We start from the raw sequence: 20,077 nt of genomic DNA, 5'->3' as shown, positions 1-20,077 counted from the left end.
GGAAATGTAGGGTAAAATCTTTGGTGCACCATCTTGAATGCCCAAATAACTGGGAATCCATCTTGGTGCCCTTCTTCCCCCCTCAGGTGTAGTTTCCCACCCTTTCTACTGAAAGGCGGGAAACCAAGCAAACCATGTGACCTATGATCTGCCCAGTAACAGCAGGGCATGTAAGGGCCTGCACAGCAGAAGGAAGAGACTTACCCTTCTGAGTGGGAGAGTCTGGAGGTGCTGCTGCAGCCATTGGAAAGCACAGCAGACATATCTCAGCTCTCCAGATTGCCTCAGAGGAGTATGCTGAGTACCGCACTCTTTCATCTGGTTGCAGGAGGCTAATTCTCACTTGCATGCAGAGAATGAGACTGTGACACCAGCTGCCACTCTTTCACTGAGGACAAATACAAACCCACGACATCGCAGGGGGATTACAAGCCAAGTCATCACTGGGGCAGAGCTGTCATTGCCTGCTCCTGAGGTCCACTCCTTACCTGTGGGTTCCATCTACCTGGATGGAGTCCAGAGCTGTCCTGTCATGAGGGTCCTCAAAGCTGCAAGACAGAGTAGTGGTCCACTGATCCTCCATCCTCTTACCCAGGTCCTGTCCTAGGGAGGGAACTTACCCTCAGTCACAGTCAGCATACTGTCAGTCCTTTACTTACCTTATATCACCTGTTGTGGGGGTCCTTGCTTTACATGTGTTCCTATTCATTTGGTTTACCTCTGGTTTACCTTGTTTAGAACTGTTGATGGTTTAATAAATACCTTGGTTATTTTCACCCACACATCCTAGCTGGTTATTTTTTTTAAGGGGCTAACAAACCCCGATGATAGATGTGGCTATAGGGACATTCCTCTAGATTGGTTCAACAGCTCCACCCCGCATTATGTACCCACCAAGCCCCATCCTACAGACCCGCTCCATCCTGTGTTACGTACCTGCCAAGCCCCATCCTACAGACCTGCTCCACTCCACGTCACGTAGCCGACGGGTCCCAGTCCACTGTCCCGGTCCACCCCGTGTTATGTACCAGCCCAGCCATGTCCAACAGACCCACTCCACTCTGTGTTATATACCCACCAAGCCCCATCCAACAGACCCTCTCTACCCCATGTTATGTACCCACCAAGCCCCAAGCCACAGTCCCGCTCCACCCCGTTACGTACCTGATGGACCCTGTACCACAGTCCTGCTCCAGCCCGCATTACGTACCTGTCCAGCCCCATGCGACAGTCCCGCTCCAGGTGGCACTGCATCCTCACTGAGTCCCATGCAACAGACCCGCTCCACCCCGCATTACGTACCCACCCAGCCCCGTCTGACAGACCTGCTCCACCTCCCCACCCCCCCGTTACGTACCTGACAGGCCCCGTGCCACAGTCCCACTCCACCCTGTGTCACGTACCCAACAGGCCCCATGCCACATTCCCAGTCCACCCCGCCTTACGTACCCCTCCCACCCCGTCCAACAGACCTACTCCACCCGGCGTTACGTACCCACCAAGCCCCATGCCACACTCCTGCTCCACTCCGCATTAAGTACTCGCCGAGCCCCATCTGACAGACCCACTCCACCCCGCGTTATGTACCCGATGAGCCCCGTGCCACAGTCCCAGTCCACCCCATATTATGTACCCTGTGTTGTATTCAGATGTTTTTTATTGTACAGCAACCCAAATGCAGCAATGGAAGAATGGGGCTGTTTAAGTTGTGGTCAACTGCCACAGCTATCCTTGGTTTCTCTGGGATCAAGGGGCAGGGAGAGGACTTACTAGCACTTGGCCTCAAGTGCAATGAAGTGAGCAGTTCCTACCTCTGCTCCTTATTCCATAAATTTTGGTCATTGCAGGAGAATCCTCCACCCTCCATCAATCCTGGAGCATGAGTGCAGCTGGTGTAGGGGTACAAGCTTGCCTGGAACACTGGCTCATTATCCCTGCAGCTAGCCTACCCTGCAGCATGCACTGCCCTGGCTTCACTGTTCCAGTACTTTAGCTGTAGATAGGTGTGATTGCAGCTGGTCTCTCATTACCGTGGAGTCACTCTCTTATAGGGAGGTTGGTGTATGAAAAACAACCAGCATGCCACACAGAGTCCAGTCTGTTTCTAGAGCAGTGGGTGTACAGACTTTACTGAGATTATTTTACTCTCCATATACCACTCTGAAAGAAAGGGCAAAAAAACATCCAAAACCCAAGCTCCTGGACATTCTAATGCTCACGCTCCCTTCCCTGTGTAAACATTAAATGCTTGCCCTGCCAAAGAGAGAGTGATGCCTGCCACCATGTTTTCCTTCCAATGTAGCATGGTGCTTGGCTGTAGACAGCCTCTCTAAGCTGCTGGAGTTCCATATCCTTTGGGCCTGGGCCTTGGGAGCTAAACCAGTATTTCATTTGCTGTATATAGTGGCTAGAATTAAGGCTTTCCTTTGGCATGTTTCAGCTTCCCATTGGTACATGCCTCTTCCTGGGGACAGCAGGGCTGGATTAACTAGGCCAAAGCAGACTGAGTCTAGGTGTTATTGGTGGCCTTCCTCCTCCCAGTCTTCTGTTCTTGCAGTAGCAGGGCCTTAGCCAGGCTCTTAGAGCTGCAGTTTATGAAGTGTTAATGCCTGCTTCTCTTCACTCAGCTGCAGCTGCCTGCTTGAGATCCCTTTATATTTCAGCTAGGGTGGCCCATGCCAGCTGCTTTGTCCAGAGCTAGCTCCAGGCCACTCTTATGCCCAGGCCCATGAATGCTGGCATCAGCCTTTCATCAGATTAGCTCCATCCTGAATTGGCTGAAGTTTGGCACAGGGGGCGAAGGATCAGCCATGCTGCTGAAGGGGACACAGGGCTCGTTTCCTGGCACTGTCCCATGGCTCACGGTGGAGCTGAGCTGCTGAAGCGCCATCAGCACCTCTTGCTGGAAACGCTGCTGCTGCTCCTGCTGGCGCTCCATGCGGCACTGCCTCTCTAGCACCGCGTGCACTGCATGTGTCAGTTTCTGCACCTGATTGTGTACAGCATCCAGCTTCTCGGCAATGGCATGGGAGGTGGGTGAGGGGGCCAGCATCTGCCCACCCAACACAGGGATCTGATTGCCTGAAGAACATGCAGAGTTAAGCAAGGCTGTTTGGGTGCTGGCATCTTTGACCTGGAAGAAAGATCAGAAATGCAGTGACAGGCCATTTCCTACAGAACCAACCAGCTTGGCACAGACCTCTGTATTCTGCATTCAGGAGTTAGCAGGTATGCATGTGAGATGAGGCCAGCTAGCATCAGACAGCTGCATCCCTCTGATCTGATCTGACCTCCAATCCTATCTACCATTGTACGTTGTCACTGCTACTCTAGCCCTGCCCACCACCCAGCTGTGCCAGTGCACCTTCAGCTTGGCCCCTCTGTAGTAGTCTTGCAGTGTTCAAAACCAGCTTCTAACGGGACACACTGGAATAGGGCTCATTAGCATAGCCACATGCTCCTCTTTCCCCAATCAGCAGTGTTCACTTCTGAAAGCAAGCCTCCTGGGCAGGGCACAGAGTGGGCTGGCCATCTGAGGGTACGACTATACTACTCGCTGGATCATAGAATCTCAGGGTTGGAAGGGACCTCAGGAGGTCATCTAGTCCAACCCCCTGCTCAAAGCAGGACCAATTCCCAACTAAATCATCCCAGCCAGGGCTTTGTCAAGCCTGACCTTAAAAACCTCTAAGGAAGGAGATTCCACCACCTCCCTAGGTAACCCATTCCAGTTCTTCACCACCCTACTAGTGAAAAAGTTTTTCCTAATGTCCAACCTAAACCTCCCACTCTGCAACTTGAGACCATTACTCCTTGTTCTGTCATCTTCTACCACTGAGAACAGTCTAGATCCATCCTCTTTGGAACCCCCTTTCAGGTAGTTGAAAGCAGCTATCAAATCCCCTCTCATTCTTCTCTTCTGCAAGCTAAACAATCTCAGTTCCCTCAGCCTCTCCTCGTAAGTCATGTGCTCCAGCCCCCTAATCATTTTTGTTGCCCTCTGCTGGACTCTCTCCAATTTAGCCACATCCTTCTTGTAGTGTGGGGCCCAAAACTGGACACAGTACTCCAAATGAGGCCTCACCAGGCCTGAATAGAGGGGAATGATCACATCCCTCGATCTGCTGGAAATGCCCCTACTTATACAACCCAAAATGCCATTAGCCTTCTTGGCAACAAGGGCACACTGTTGACTCATATTCAGCTTTTCGTCCACCGTAACCCCTAGGTCCTTTTCTGCAGAACTGCTGCCCAGCCATTCGGTCCCTAGTCCGTAGCAGTGCATGGGATTCTTCCGTCCTAAGTGCAGGACTCTGCACTTCTCCTTGTTGAACCTCATCATATTTCTTTTGGCCCAATCCTCTAGTTTGTCTAGGTCCCTCTGTATCCTATCCCTACCCTCCAGCGTATCAACCACTCCTCCCAGTTTAGTGTCATCTGCAAACTTGCTAAGGGTGCAGTCCACACCATCCTCCAGATTGTTAATGAAGATATTGAACAAAACTGGCCCCAGCACCGACCCTTGGGGCACTCCACTTGATACTGGCTGCCAACTAGACATGGAACCATTGATCACTACCCGTTGAGCCCGACCATCTAGCCAGTTTTCTATTCACCTTACCGTCCATTCATCCAGCCCATATTTCTTTAACTTGCTGGCAAGAATACTGTGGGAGACTGTATCAAAGGCTTTGCTAAAGTCCAGAAATAGCACATCCACTGCTTTCCCCTCATCCACAGAGCCGATTATCTCATCATAGAAGGCAATTAGGTTAGTCAGGCATGATTTGCCCTTGGTGAATCCATGCTGACTGTTCCTGAACACTTTCCCCCCCTCTAAGTGGTTCAGAATTGATTCCTTGAGGACCTGTTCCATGATTTTTCCAGGGACTGAGGTGAGACTGACTGGCCTGTAGTTCCCTGGATCTTCCTTCTTCCCTTTTTTAAAGATGGGCACTACATTAGCTTTTTTCCAGTCATCGGGGACCTCCCCCGATCGCCATGATTTTTCAAAGATAATGGCCAACGGCTCTGCAGTCTCATCGGCCAACTCCTTTAGCACCCTCGGATGCTGCGCATCCGGCCCCATGGACTTGTGCTTGTCCAGCTTTTCTAAATAGTCCCAAACTACTTCTTTCTCCACAGAGAGCTGGTCACCTCCCTCCCCATACCGTGCTGCAGAGTGCAGCTGTCTGGGAGCTGACCTTGTCTGTGAAGACAGAGGCAAAAAAAGCATTGAGTATACTAGCTTTCTCCACATCCTCTGTCACTAGGTTTCCTCCCTCATTCAGCAAGGGGCCCACACTTTCCTTGACTTTCTTCTTGTTGCTAACATACCTGAAAAAACCCTTCTTGTTACTCCTAACATCTCCGGCTAGCTGCAACTCCAAGTGTGATTTGGCCTTCCTAATTTCACTCCTGCATGCCTGAACAATATTTTTATACTCCTCCCTGGTTATTTGTCCAATCTTCCACTTCTTGTAAGCTGTTTTTTTGTGTTTAAGACGAGCAAGGATCGGCGGGTAGTGTTCGATGTATCGGGGATCGATTTATCGCGTCTCGTCTGGATGTGATAAATCGATCCGCTAATTGACGCCCATACTCCACCTCAGCAGGAGGAGTAAGCGCAGTCGACAGGGGTGCCGCGGCAGTCGATTCGCTGCCGTGAGGATGGCCAGGTAAGTCGAACTAAGATACTTCGACTTCAGCTACGCAAAATAGCATAGCTGAAGTTGCGTATCTTAGTTTGAACACCCCCACCCCCCAGTGTAGACCAGTCCTGAGCAACAGCAGAACGGGGTGGGCCTAGCAGTGGAGCAGATACAGAACACCAGGCTCCTCTCAGATCCAGCTTTGCCTCTGCCTGGCTGTTATTCATAATTCTGCTACTTACCCCAGAAATGCTGCCATCAGGACAGTAAATGTTAAATCAATCTGCCCCCTCAGCCTTGTACGTTTTCCCCATGCTATCTCTGCATCCTGACATTTGAGTCCTGGCAGAGATCAGCGTCCACTCAGAGTCATTAAGAGCAGATGGCCATGCCCTTACAGCTTTGTCCCAAGGAAGCATGACAAGCCAGCCAGAATGCGTAGTGGTGATCCATCCTGGTGGCCATGGCAACTGGATGGTTCATTCACTCGATGGGCTAGTGCCTACAGACTGTGCGCATCTTAGGTTACTTACATGTGCACTGCGGCTCATAGAGGCTGCCACGACAGATGGGTTTGCCCTGGGATGCTGGTTGGCCGGCTGCACTCCCACCAAGAAGGGCAGGACAGTTGTCGAATCAGATGGACTATGCCCGTTATGAATGGCTGCCTGGTCAATGTCGGAGAATTACAAGCATCAGCTATGTACAGGATTCAGTATACCTTATAACACTGCAAGTGAGCCTAGAGCTCACGAGCACCTGTTAGAGCCTCAGTCATGCAGATTAGTGTCCAAGTGTGGCTCAGTCCTGACCTGCAGCTTTGTTCTTGGGTTCTCCCTTCCCCTAAGCTCTGCCAATGCATCTCACTGGCACCCTGCAGGACCTCCTGCAATCCTTGTGTCTCGCCTCCCTGCTCAGCTCTGCTGCTGCCCCTCAGTCCTCCCCTTTCCTCTCGAGCACAGACCTCAGAATGAACAGAAGCTACCGCCTGGGCCAGGGGACCAAACCTGGAGCAATTGGGGATCAAACCTGTTCTTTAGAAGTCCACAGAGGTCTCTGGTCCGGCTGGCAGTGCTCAGCCCAAAAACTCATTTCTCTCCTGCTCTCCTTTTCTAGATGAGGCACAGGTGTTGCCAGTTGCAGTGTAGGATGGGTCTGGGGCCACCAGTAACACAAAGTTCTTGTCACGGTGTCCACAGTGGGGGGAGTGCAGCTGCGGAAGCTTCCACCCACGCTGTGGAAGGGTACCGGTGGAGCCTGCGGGTCGGAGACTACCTAGGACACCTCTTGACAGAAGCCCTCAAAGGACTTTCCCCCGCATGGGGGAGGGCAGCCTTTCCCCCTTTGCTAAGCAGGGATAACTTAGGCACAGAGAAGGGAAATGATTTGTCCAAGGCCACACAGAGCCACAAACAGACCTCAAGGATCCTGAGTGGGCAAAAATCCAACCTGCTGAGGCAAAGGGGGAGGGGAGCCTTGGGCCCGAATCACCAAGTCCATCAGACTGCATGAAGACAGCTGCATTCCCCACAAGCTGACCTCACGTCCCCCCACCTAACTCCACAGAGCAGGACACTTGAGAGGGCACCTCATAGAAGCCCAGGATCTCCTTGTCCCTTCTGCGCACTGGAGCCTGGGTTCCCACAGAGCCTTCTCCAGTTGAGGATGCAGGGAGTGTTACCAGCCCTTTTACGCCAATTTAACTGTAACCTGATGGATCGCTGCCTGAGCGTATCCCCCGTCTTGCTGGGCTGGAGAAGGGGTTTCTAGCCACAGGATGGCCAGTCTGCCTCTTCCAGCCCTGTACCTTTTTCTGGAGGTGGATGGCCCTGTCCACAATCTTCTTCTTCACAATTAAGGCTGGATTCCTGGCAGGCAACAAGAACATCCTGCCCCTGGTGTTCAGCTGCTGCTGCGCCATAGCTGGTGGGAGCGGAGCCGGGTGGTTACCCAAAGCTGAAGTCAGAGTCCCAGAGCAGTCGTCACCTGGATGGATTGACAGAGTAACCAGAAAGAGAAGCACCTTCAAATGAGACCCTTGAACTGAGTGCCAGCCTTTCCCCAGCCCCACAGGGAAGTGAGACCCCTCCATCTATAGGGACTAAGTCCTTCCAGCTCCACCACACACCTTCCCCCCACCTCAGCTATGCTCCAGGGCCTAAGAGTCCTGTCCAGCCTGCCTGGGTTTGGAAAACAGGGATGTGAGCAGAGACCCTTGGTACTGCTTGGCAACTCACCAGGCTGCTTAGAGAAGTGGAGAGGCCTATCCAAGACTAATGGACAACGAATGAGAAAGCCAGGCCTTACTGTTAATAGGGGATAGCTGTGCTGCTGGAGATGGGCCCATGGGCACTGTAGGCACCTTCCCAAACGGCCCACTATCCTTCCACAGTGAGGTCACGCTGACTATTTTGATGCCATCCTTGCAGTCTTGGTTGTCATTGAGGTGTGGCTCCTTGCAGCTCACGGTGGCTCTTCCGGGGAGTGCTGGGGTCCTGGGACCTGGCTGCCTGCTGCCTCTGGGCTCTGCCTGCTTGTTCTGATCAGTCTCATTTTCCTGCAGCAAGTTCCAGAGCTGCTCATCCTCCCAACCAGCCCGGCTGATGGCCATTCTCCTGCTCCCCCGGCCTCCAGCTGGTTGGAAATGGGAGGCTCCTGGAGGCTGTGCTGGCTCCACATTCTTACGCTTGAGGAACAGGTAGACAGCTTGCGGGGTCACCCGGATATTGTCCAGCTCTAGGACTTTCTTGATTTTGCGGAAGCTCAGCCCGGCTTTGCGCAGCTCCACTATCCGCTTCTTGGCATGGTCGTCCAAGCGGCCCATCGCTCACTTGGCAGGACAAAGGGCATGGATCAAAGCCCCTCCCGATTTGCTTTTTTGTGCTAGTGTTCTGTAGCTACATCCTTAGTTGGGACTCCTGCTAGCGCAGCCAGCTGGGCCATGTTCCTCCCACAAGGACCATAGTGACATTACTCCTGTCCCAGAAGCCAGTTAAGGAGACAAGGCACTTGGTGGGTAGTAACAGAGGTAGTATCCGTGGCACAAGAGGGCATGCCGTGCAAGCGAAGAGGTTAAGCCTCTGCTAGTTTTGTGTCCCAGGGCTGCCTATAGTTGCCATGGCCCTTTCTGGAGTCACCACAGCTCCAGACCAATAGTGGCTGCAGGATGCTGTCCTGGTCATCAGAGACATAGAAGGATCCACTCTTTTCAGGCTTGCAGCTCTTTGTGGGAGAGGAACAGGAAGGAAATGGCACAGCAATGGAGTGTCTCCCTTGTCAAAGTGGAAAGAGATTCAACTTCCAGCCTGTTGGAATGAGAGTGGCAGCCCATACATCCTGGGCCGGTCACGCTGAGGGGGTAAGTGGCAGGCTAAATCCAACTTGCTAGTGTCCCAACTGGGGGGTTGGCATATGTCTCACATACCAAACTGTGGATCAACTCTCTTGGGCTCAGCTAGCTGTCTTCAGCCTATATGCAAAAGAAAAAAGGGGTGGAGTGAAGTCAGAACCCTTGTACAGCCTCTTCTTTACAAATAGGAAGGAATGTTTCCCATCTACTAGGAAGCCCTGGTGCTATTTACCAGGTGTCACGTCACTGTTAAAAATTGTTTGTGCTATCCCAGGACCTTAACAAACTCAATTAGCCTGGGCAGCCCGGCCCTATCATATCAGATGGGATTCGGTCACTCTGTTTGGTATTGAGTATGTGAATGCCCTTTTTTGGGGCCAGGGGAGAGAAGACAGTGGGAGACCCCACTAACTGTCAGGATGCCAGCCAGGAGCTGTCATGGCAGAGTTCAGATTTTGGTTCTTGAGTGCACGTGGTACCCTACTTGCTGGAACTGGCCAGTTCAGAAGTCAGTTGAGTTCCAGCCCAACAGCTGTGGCTCAAACCCTAATCAATGTTTTTGCAGCTGCTTACATTAATCACTGGCATGGAACTGCCCTGGCTCAGATGAGCACAGTCAGCAGAACCCCTAGCACCCACTTGCCTGGCTCTCCTCTCATCAGACTCACCAGTAAATCTCAGTACTAGCACTGCCAGCTGACAGGATTCCATATGGAAGGTATGGCAGGGTCATTCAGGCAGGTCACAGCAGGGAGGCAGAGTCACAATGGAGCTCTGTAACCCTTTTCCTTTAAGCCACAAGACACCTTCAGTGAGCAAATCATCACTGTGTGCTGCTTCAGAGCCCTCCCTTTAGGTTACCAAGCTGTTCAGTTCTTCACCTTTGAAAACAAACATACAATTAACTAATTATTGACTGTAGCAGAGAGGATCTCAGATGCATATAAGTTCAAAGGCAAGTGTAGATCTTCCATATACCCATCATAACAGTCTCAGGCAGGGACTCTAGGGGTACTACCTAAAACAGCAGAATAAACCATGACATATGAATGGGAAGAGGAAATACTCTAGCAAGGGGCTCACCTACACAGGCAGTGTGAGGTGAGATTGGGTGCAGAGGAATCCCCAAGTCACCAGTATTGGGTGCCCTCAAATTAAGAGTGCAAGGCTTGGATTTTTATCTGAGCAGGCGTTGATTAAGACTACACTGGACCAATGCACCCCCAAGCTTTGTATGCCCCACCTCAAGCACATCAAGAAAGATACCCCACAATTAAATTGCACTGCCCTACCACCAAGGTAGCCATACAACTCCAGACGCTGCCTATCTCCCCTGCACACCCCTCCTCCAGCTCCCACCTTGGCGAGACCCAGGGTTGTTGTAAGAAGCTCCCTACACCCAGCTTCTCCTCTCAGAATGATTCAAAAGTCCACTATCCTCAATGGACATATTTCTGCTGACTTCAGTGGGCTTTGGCTCAGGCACAGGGTGCTGCTGGGACAGGGGCCAGTTGCACAACATGCTGCTCACTGCTCCGAGAGTCCTCCTCAGATCACAGGGCCCAGATCCTATGAATCTGAGGCTCCCACCTGAATCCTCATCTCCCACACATAGGCCACAAAACCAGACTGCTGAGGCTATGAGGTCAGATGCGCTGGCAGCGGGAAGGGGAGAAAAGGAATGAGGGCGTGCATGCACTCACATGTGCACTGCTATCACAATTAATAGCAGTAGCAGGCACACAGCTTTGCCTTCCCTGCGACCTGGCTATTCTGCCAGTGTTATCTGGGCCCGCTTGTTACCTGCAGGGAATTCTGATAAGATCAACTGCTGTTATTTTGTTTAAAAAGTGTTGTTCTGTAATTTAGCTGCCTGAATGATGGAGAACCCAGGCTCATTATGACAGCCTGGCATCCAGAGCAGGTTGGACACGTGGGAGCAAAGCAAGAAGTGGAGGGGAGAGGGGCAAGGATGGATAAGACCCAGAATTAATGTATTGACACTTTGTTGTTAGCAACACCTAGGGTTGTTTTTTTTTAAGCATTGGTTTCAGAGTCATTTCCATCATCCCTCTTCCCCCCAGCATTTCTGTAGCACTACTCAGCTTAGAGAGCATTCCTGGTTTTCTCCTAGCAAGAGATATTAGCAAGCTACTCCATTATCATGGACATTTCTAAGGCAACCACTTCAAGTGGCAGCCACAAAGCGAACATCAGCTCTTTTCATGAGCTGTTGCCAGACTGGCATGTGTGTTTATTAATGCAGTTCCTTTTGTCTGCCAAGAAGGCACAGTGATTATTGCAAATTATCCAGGGAAAGCCACAGGGAGAAATGGAGTCTCCTTGAATCTAATTTCAGAGCAGTCACCATGTCCCTCTGAGTTTTACTCCCTCCTTTGTGAGACCGAGAGGAATAAACTAGATTCAAGAGATGTAGAATATATTCTGATCCTGAATTGTTTGCAACTAAAAACCATCCATACATTGTTGTGTGCACTAGGTCCTGTTCACTGGAAAGCTGAGGGAGACCAAACGCACCTCTGGGTACAAGGACTTGTTTACATGCTGTTATTAGCTTCAGACCAGAGTCAGCTTTTGCCATACCACAATCCCTCCCCAGTAACTCAGACCGCTCTGCCCTTTAGCAATATGTGAAGAGCAGAATGGCTGCAACCCCCTAACACCAGTTCACACCCCACGGTCAAGAGCCCCTGCTCTAGATGGAGGAACATTTGCTTTGTTCAAGTATCTTCTAACCAACAAGACCTGAACTTCAGTCGCAGAAGTATGCTCTAGCACCATCTAGTTAACTCCCCTTGTTACCGGGCTCACACCTCTTACACTGGCAGATGCCTCTGGACTCCAGTTAATCAGCAAGAGCTCCTCACAGCAGGATAACTCTCAGTCTTGACTAAGCCACTAACAACTCATGCATTGGATTTATCCAGACTCCCTGCATGAACAGGAACAGGGTACAATGAGGAGGGACAGTAGAGTTGGTAATTCCACAGCTTCCTAATTCCTTGGAGAAGCTTCCCACTTTGTACCATCCCTCTCAGGGGCCCATCTCTCCTGTCATTAGTGCATGAGAGCTGCCTTCCTTTACCATTAGTTCCACTCCTATTCAGCCAAATGAACCTGAGTAGGACTCTCTCTCCCTCCCAACACATTATGGAGAATTTACTCTGGGGCTAACTCAAGATGGTTCAGGCATCCATTCTTTGGAGACACCTTTGGACCACTCTTGTTTTACCAACACCTGTAATAAGTAATTACGTCAGCATTTAGATTTCCCATTGACCAGGAATATTCAAGGTCATGATTAGTTGGTTGTAGTTTCAAGTGACTTTCTGCTTGTGAAAGCTGCCAACATGACATGGACACTGGAGTCCTCTCCAGAAAGAGTGCAGCACAGACAACAGCAGTGCAAGCTCTTTCCATACTGCCCTATCAATATTCTTCAGGGATAAGGTGAGTATGCTTCTAAGGATGAGAGGCTATGGCATTCTCCATGGTCCATTTAGACCTTAGCCTTTGTACAAAGATTAACAGAACTACAGTAATTGGTTCTGTGATGGTGGTTTATGAATGTGGGCTCTTGTGCACTAGATACTGGAACGAGCCCCACAGATTCATGTCACAAAAGCCACTGCAAAGCTGTCAGATAGTAACATTTTTTGGTTCCTTACCAAACTGGGCTAAATTCAGACCAACAAACTGGAGGTGAATGGTTGTAGATCCCATTCTATTCTGGCTAATTTTAGATGCCCTATACAAATTGCACAGCAAGACTCTGGCTATTTTACTGCTCCTGCTCAGGAGACGAAAACAGGCTTGCCCAGGAGAGCAACAGGTTCTCTTTCCTGACTAGATAATCATAGAGTCACAGAACTGGAAGGGTCCTCGAGAGGTCATCTAGTCCAGTCCCCTACACTTATGGCAGGACTAAGTATTACCTGGACCATTCCTGACAGATGTTCGTCCAACCTGCTCTCAAAAATCTCCAATGATGGAAATTCCACAACCTCCCTAGGCAATTTATTCTAGTGCTCAACCACCCTGACAGTTAGGAATTTTTTCCTAATGTCCAACCTAAACCTCCCTGGCTGCAATTTAAGCTCATTGCTTCTCGTCCTATCCACACAGGTTAAGAACAAATTTTCTCTCTCCTCCTTTTATGTACTTGAAAACAGTTATGTCCCCTCTCAGTCTTCTCTTTTCTGGACTAAACAAACCCAATTTTTTCAATCTTAGAATTATAGAATATTAGTGTTGGAAGAGACCTCAGGAGGTCATCTAGTCCAATCCCCTGCTCAAAGCAGGACCAACACCAACTAAATCATCCCAGCCAGGGCTTTGTCAAGCCGGGCCTTAAAAACCTCTAAGGCTGGAGGTTCCACCACCTCCCTAGGTAACCCATTCCAGTGCTAGGTATCTCTGGTCTGCACTTTAACAGCTAGGTATTTCCAGCAGCTAATAACCTAGGTATTTCCAGTCTGTACTTTTACAGCTCTGATCTGCCTTGTTTTCTGTTTAGCCTTTGTTTATATTGATCCCTCTGCATGCTTCCAGCTTTCCTTTACCAAACAAGCTACACATTTGTAAGGGCTGAGTTCTCCACATCGTTTTTGCTGACAGAGCTGCAGCTGCTCAGAGCACAAAGGTTATGTAACATAACTGACTGAGTTACACATTTATTAAAGAGACCTTTACATTCCTCCACCATGACCCTTCCAGAGGTTCATTAACTTCTTAGCTTTTCTCTTTTTGGAACAGAGAAAAATCAACTTTTTAAAAAGAAGGTAGCTTCCCTGACCTGCAGTTTTGAATTTGCAGGAGTTTCCATTAGAAATCTCTCCCCAGTTTGGTTTTGTGGCCCCACTATTAGAGACAATGCCACTTATTCATGGAGGCTGGGGAAGCATCGACTGACTAGTGATTGCATTTACTGTTAAATGTAGGACCCCTTGTCTGATGTTAAGCCATGTTTGCATTTGAGTGTTCCGACTCCCCTTGACATCTGAAACTCATGATGGCCAATGACATACACTGTAAGCCAGAAATCAAATATGTTGCTGGAAAACAGGTTAGTATCATATAGAAATATACATGATATTCCCTGAAATGGCAGCTCAGCCCACTCCCTGACCACCACCACACACAAAGAGCAGGGCTGACACAGCTCTCGTTTCCAGAGTAGAACTCCATGCAGTTTACACGGCATGGGTCTTTCAAATCCTACAAAGCAGAGGTCTTGTCTACTTTGCATGGATATTAAAGGTCCCACTGCCCTTTTTAACAGCAGTTTTGGCACAGTGTATTTGACCAAAATACCCCTCTCTTTCACCTACCTGGCTATGTTCCACAGAGTTGAATTTCAGTTGTAAATAGATAAGGCCTGATCATGCAATCAGGCATGTGCAGGCAAAACCCTGTACCCATGCAGAGCCATGTTAACAGGCTTTTATGTGGGAAGTAAGGATCCCCACCACGCACATCCATCTGCAGGACTGGGAGCCATAAGGGCAAATAGAAGGGTGAAAAAAAAAAACTTAAAAAATGAAATATTACCATCAATTTCTAAGTAACTACACACCTGGGAAAGCCTCTTACTAATGGAGGTGAGTGGACTGGTCATGCTTGCATAGAAATGCACCTCAGGACAGCAACTCAGTCTTTGGTAGCACTGGGCAACATTTACAATTATGCCTTTTGGGTTACTTGGTGCTCTGTCCCTATTTCAGAGTCTGCTGGACATAGTCTTTAAGGGGCATTGGGATTTCCTAGCAGCTTACCTGGATGATGTTTTTGTCTACAGTACTGACTGTAGATGAAAGAGTACTGACTGACTGGAAAACATTAAGTACTGTATCTGGAGAAAGAAATCAAAAGGCTCCCGCAAGCTGGGTAGATGGTGTTTCGGGGAAAGGTGCACTGGCTCAGGAAAAGATAAAATATCAGTCTGTTACACTGTCTAAAGTGGCTCACAACTGAGTGCCAATCTCAGGTCAGAGGGTCAGAAAACAGGACAGACACCCCAAACTGGTGGTATATTCTATTAGCAGATTTCACCAAGCCGGTAACAAATGTGCACTCCTGGATCACAATACTGGTCTTACCACGGAGTCACAGTCAGTCCCCTTAGGCACTCCAACCTATCCTGACACCCAGACAAACTGGCCTTAGTGATAATGGTCACATAAACCGAAAATCACATAAGAACAGCCATACTGGGTCAGACCAAAGGTCCATCTAGTCCAGTATCCTGTCTTCCGACAGTGGCCAACAACAAATCAGGTTACTCCCAATCCCAAAGTATCAGTCACTTACCCAGATCAATTGGTACTTTGGATCTCAGACCAAAGATAATGCTGGCAGCCAATTCTCTAGTAAATTAACTAAATATTTATTAGCTAAGAAAAAGAAATGAGAGAGTTAGAGGTTAAAGCAGGTAAAATACTTTACCAGGTGAGTCTAAGTTTGTAAGTCTATTATATCAACTGCTATCATTTAAACTCAGTTTCCCAAAAATCTTTTCAGGGAACCCAGCTGTTTCATGGGATCTCCACTTTGCATTTGGTATCTTCCCTGTAAGAGTCCAAATAGAGATGAACGAGCATTTCTTTGCATCAGTATTTATATCTTATTTCCGCAGATAATCTGACAAGTGTTTTTACTTACTACCTGGCTCTTTGCTTTGAAATTAGCATTTCCTGGTACAGCCATTAAGTCCTTCATTAACATTTCACAAGATTTTTTTGAAGAGTAATTTTAGTTACAGAATTATACATAACTGCAAATGTTTTTAATAGCAAACAATAATCCTTCATTAGTTTTCATGACGTTTATACATCAAATACCTTCTGATGTTCACTAACACACACTTTGATCTAGGATTATCTAATTACAGGATATACCTAGTGTAATTGTAATATGATAGCAAACAACAGGATATAGATAGGCGAAAATAATACAATTAACATCTCCTTTGATCTCAATTAACGTGAGTGAATTAGTCTATACATATTATTACACTTGCATAGTGTCACAATGTCCTAAACCAAATCTTGGTGAAACTATAGATGAAAACAGTCCAAGCTAGTCAAGAACATTTGCAAGTACAGACTCTATAGAACAGACATGAAGTCCTTTCTGGGTTTGGTAGTGTGGCCCTGGCAATTCTTTAGCACAGTTCTCCACTTTGCTGTGCTTTTAGTCAAGTTATACTGTGGAGACAAAGAGCTAACAAAATGGAAACCATCCAAGCCTAAAGAGAAGTCTGTGCAAACATTCTGTGTTACAGAGTCCTGATTTTCTCTGCAAAATTAGTTATTCAGGTAGCTGCTTTAGGAAAAGGCCTAGGAGCAGGTTTGTTACAAGAGAGAAATTGGTTATCACAAGAGCAGTTGGCTGGTTGAATGAAGATGGTGCCGTTATCTGAGCCATGCTGATTCACTCTCTGCTAAAGGAGAGCATCATAACAAACAATATCACTTTTCTGTCAGTCTTCAGTATGTCAGAGGAAGAAGAGACTTCTGGCTAAGACACAATACTTGGAAGAAAGATAGGTTCCATTCCTGACTCTGCCACAGTATCTCTCTCTCTCTCTCTCTAGCCTTTGACAAGTTGTTAGGATTCCCTCCACAATCTTTTCCACTTGGCTTACCCAGAAAGTCACCCAGTTCTGGGAGAATGCTCCGTCCAGTTCTCTGGGATCCAAACACTCAGCTCATCTCCAGATCATCGCTAAGGTAGTAACCTTATTAGGCACGCAACAGCTCTATTCCCTTGCTGAGCAGGGTTAGGTACAGGGTGATGCCACAAATCCAAATTAGACCTCACACTACACAGTTTCTATATGTTTTTCCTAGCTACTAACATCTATACTTTTTAAATCTAATTGGTTTGACATTGTATGGATCATGTAAAGACCAATCACTTTGCACATCATGTAAGGACCAATAACTTATGTTTTTACCTTATTTACATTTCATGTTTATCAATTCACACTGTTCCTACTTATCTCAATTAGCCTGAAAACAATCTCCAGCACACAGCCTGTCACACCCTTATTTACAATCTTGCACTCAGATCAAGCTATATGCAAGTTTACTCGTGCCCAGCAAGATCTATGTCTGCACAAGTCAATCTCTCCGTGCTTCATTTGCACAGTCTGTACAATGGAGGATAGTACTTCCCTATTTCACAGAAGTTTGGCCAAAATGGTTTGGTTTTGAAGCACTAAGATCCTTAAACAGAAGGTGAGAAACATCTTGAGACTACAGAAAAAAGGTGTGTTATGTATTTTTAAGTGTTATGATCTTTACCTTGTATGCTTTTACACAAGTGTGAAAAAAGTTGTTTGTTCAGTAAGAACCACTGATCTTAAAGTTAGGCCATCTAACATCACAGGCCAGAAAGAAAGCAAAATTCCTGCCAAAAGAAGTTGATTTCCTGAGACACAAGAGGTTATAGGCCAAAAGGCCCAGCGATCCAGCATATCCACCATTTCTGTCTGACCAAGGCATACCCAAAAAGTGCCCATGGGGAATTACTACCTACTACTGACCTAGCTTAAAAATGCTACTGTAGCTTTAAGCCTCCTAATTTCCCCCACCTGCATGTGATTCTGAAGCAGCTTGGAGAATTTAAAAACAACACCCCCCCCACACACACACACACCCCTCTGACTTATTGTGTGTCCTGCAAATGTCTAAAGAAAATGTAATTCTTGTTCCTTGTGTTGGGATCAGGAGGTTTAATATTCAGCAAGCGTATTCACAGAGGCCGGGCATGCTTTATAAATGTCACTGAAAAAGCATGCATCGCTGCACATTTTTAAGCCCCCAGATCCTACACACACACAAACTGGTGCTGATGCACTCTCACCCATGTACAGTACTAGAAGTTACAGGTTTGTTTGTTTTTGAACTAGCAGCAAGACTGTGTTGCAAGGATCAGTTTTAAACCATGATGGTGTAGGTGGATCAAAATCCAGAGGATCAGAGTCTACTGTTAAAAATATGCTACAACTTCTAGGTAAATTCTGATTTTTCAACAAGTTGACGTGTCCATGTTATTTTTGGAAGGGTATAATGAAGGGAGAGGGAAACCAAGAAAAAAAACTCTTGTCTACAGTTTCAAACCTATGTGTTTAATGCCCAGATGTGCAGTCATTGCAAATGTCATCTCAATTCCCCCTAGTGACAATTTGGTCTCATTATTACACATGCAATTAAGATGAAAGGTTTCCAGCTTCCAGTGCACATAGGTAAAATCCTTCCCACCTTGCAGTTTGTTTACTGCCAACATGACAGGCGATCACATCCCATAAAGCCAAATGCTCATCTCATCAGCACATGTGGAGAGAGTCACACACCTCTGATCTTAATTTAAACAAAAACAGAGCCTAAAGTGCCCACAATGAATGGAAACCATCAGCAATGAGATGTTGTATGATGAGATGGCACCAGGATGCAATCTTTGTGCAACAGGCATGGTGCTGCATGGTCAAATAGAACAATGCCATGTACTAGGTAAGTGCATCTTTCCACCATCCACTTCGTAATAAAATAAACAACAATCAAACTTGAGTGTTTCAGCATCCTGTGCAATTGAAGCACTAGCTAACTGATCATCTAGGTACTTTATAGTTTTAGGAGACACTTCTCTATAAGCATCTCCATGCCACAGTGATGTGGTACCCTCTAACTAAAAAGACAGACATAGAAACAGAGTTCCTGGTCACATGGCACAGTCATAGTTCACACTTCTATGGCACTCTACAAACATTAAGAACATAAGAACCGCCACACTGGGTCAGATCACTGGTCCATCTAGCCCAGTATCCTGTCTTCTGACAGTGGCCAATACCAGATGCGTCAAAGGGAATGAAGAGAACAGGGCAACTGTCAAGTGACCCATGACAGATGCAGGGAATGGATGGGGGGACACTCAGAGCATAGGGTAGCATCCCTCACTATCTTAGCTAATAGTCATTGATGGACCTATCCTCCATGAACGTATCTAATTCTTTTTTGAATCCAGTTATAGTTTATGCCTTCAGAGCATCCACTGGCAAGGAGTTCCACAGGTTGACTGTGCACTGACAAATCTTAACAGCTCTGTCCACCTCTATGAAGAAGGTAACAGTCAGTATTATGGCTAGGACAAGCAAGCCAGAGAGATGAAGTGATGGGCATGAGCCACAGAAGCCGAATTAGCAAACAGCACCTCCCGCTCCCTCAATCCTCCACACTGCCCCCTCTGAGTTCTCGCCCCGCGGTGACACTGACTCGCTACGTGAATCTGGACAAGTCACGGCTCGCAGAGACCTGACCCTCAGATACCTACAACCAGGGCAGCAACAGGAACCCCCACGTATAGCCACCTAACCGCACTCAGGAGACACCCGGGGCTACAGGGAACGGAGCCAGAGGTCCCAACCAGCGCGCAGGAATACCGCCGTCACATGGCTCAGCCCCAGGCGCGGGCCAGCAAGGCAGGCAGCTCCCTGGCCAGTGCCCGTGACTTGGAGACGCCCCCTCCTTACCCCAGGCGCGCCCCGTTCGACCAGGGAAGCACACGCACCATGAGTCCAACCCCCCGTGTCTACGTACGGCGAGTGGGAACGAGCCAGGCCACGTTGAGCCGCTGCCAGCCCGGCTGGGCTCCACTAGCGAGGCCCCCGCCGGCCCCTCTCCGGTACCCAATTCGGCGTGAGGCTGCAGCAATTTGAAAGCCCCTGCTCTCTTTGTTTGGCTGGGGGAGAGCCAGCAAAGGCTGCTGGGAAGGTCCCCGGAGAGGGTTGTACTGCGAGAGGAGGAGCGCAGCTTTAACGCTTTGAGTGACAGCGCCTCTCCAGGGCTCTTCCACCGTTCCCACGCCAGAAACGCGGGGCTCGTCAGACTGGCTCGGTCCCGAGGGCTCGCTAACCCAGCCGCTGGCCTGTCGCCAGTGCCACATGCAGCAGAGGGAAGTGCAAGAAGCCCTTCAGTGGGCAGCTCTGGGGTAATCTACCCCCGCCCCCATCCTGGTCTCTCATAGTGAGAGATGGGCGTAAAGCACACCTTTCCTT

At 48.4% G+C, this 20,077-nt stretch overlaps 1 protein-coding gene across 2 annotated transcripts; it reads right to left on the bottom strand.

Moving 5' to 3' along the window:
• Nucleotides 1-1,546: 1,546 nt before the first annotated feature.
• LOC120373543 lies at nucleotides 1,547-19,793 on the bottom strand. Of its 2 annotated transcripts, none has more exons than XM_039492121.1 (6): nucleotides 19,591-19,793; nucleotides 9,669-9,881; nucleotides 7,959-9,120; nucleotides 7,459-7,637; nucleotides 6,185-6,319; nucleotides 1,547-3,133 (listed from the first exon to the last, which is right to left on the bottom strand). In XM_039492121.1, exons 3-6 carry the CDS (start codon nucleotides 8,473-8,475, stop codon nucleotides 2,753-2,755), a joined length of 1,212 nt encoding a protein of 403 aa, XP_039348055.1. In that variant the 5' UTR covers nucleotides 8,476-9,120; nucleotides 9,669-9,881; nucleotides 19,591-19,793; the 3' UTR covers nucleotides 1,547-2,752. The 2 variants fall into 2 exon arrangements, with proteins under 2 accessions (XP_039348055.1, XP_039348054.1); XM_039492120.1 differs by having other exon boundaries at nucleotides 19,620-19,793.
• Nucleotides 19,794-20,077: the final 284 nt, after the last annotated feature.

This window comes from Mauremys reevesii, linkage group 10, assembly GCF_016161935.1.
Source record: "Mauremys reevesii isolate NIE-2019 linkage group 10, ASM1616193v1, whole genome shotgun sequence".
Classification (NCBI taxonomy): Eukaryota; Metazoa; Chordata; order Testudines; family Geoemydidae; genus Mauremys; species Mauremys reevesii.
The sequence above is the reverse complement of the archived record's forward strand: the minus strand, read 5'-3'. Positions and strand labels throughout refer to the sequence as shown.

What these genes read in the sequence shown, in the direction of transcription:
- LOC120373543 (XM_039492121.1), bottom strand. Translation starts at nt 8,475, where the DNA reads ATGGGCCGCTTGGACGACCATGCCAAGAAGCGGATAGTGGAGCTGCGC. An exon ending in ACAGCTATCCCCTATTAACA is followed by an intron (nt 7,638 to 7,958) that starts GTAAGGCCTGGC and finishes CAATCCATCCAG; the next exon opens with GTGACGACTGCTCTGGGACT. An exon ending in CTATGAGCCGCAGTGCACAT is followed by an intron (nt 3,134 to 6,184) that starts GTAAGTAACCTA and finishes TCTTTCTTCCAG; the next exon opens with GTCAAAGATGCCAGCACCCA.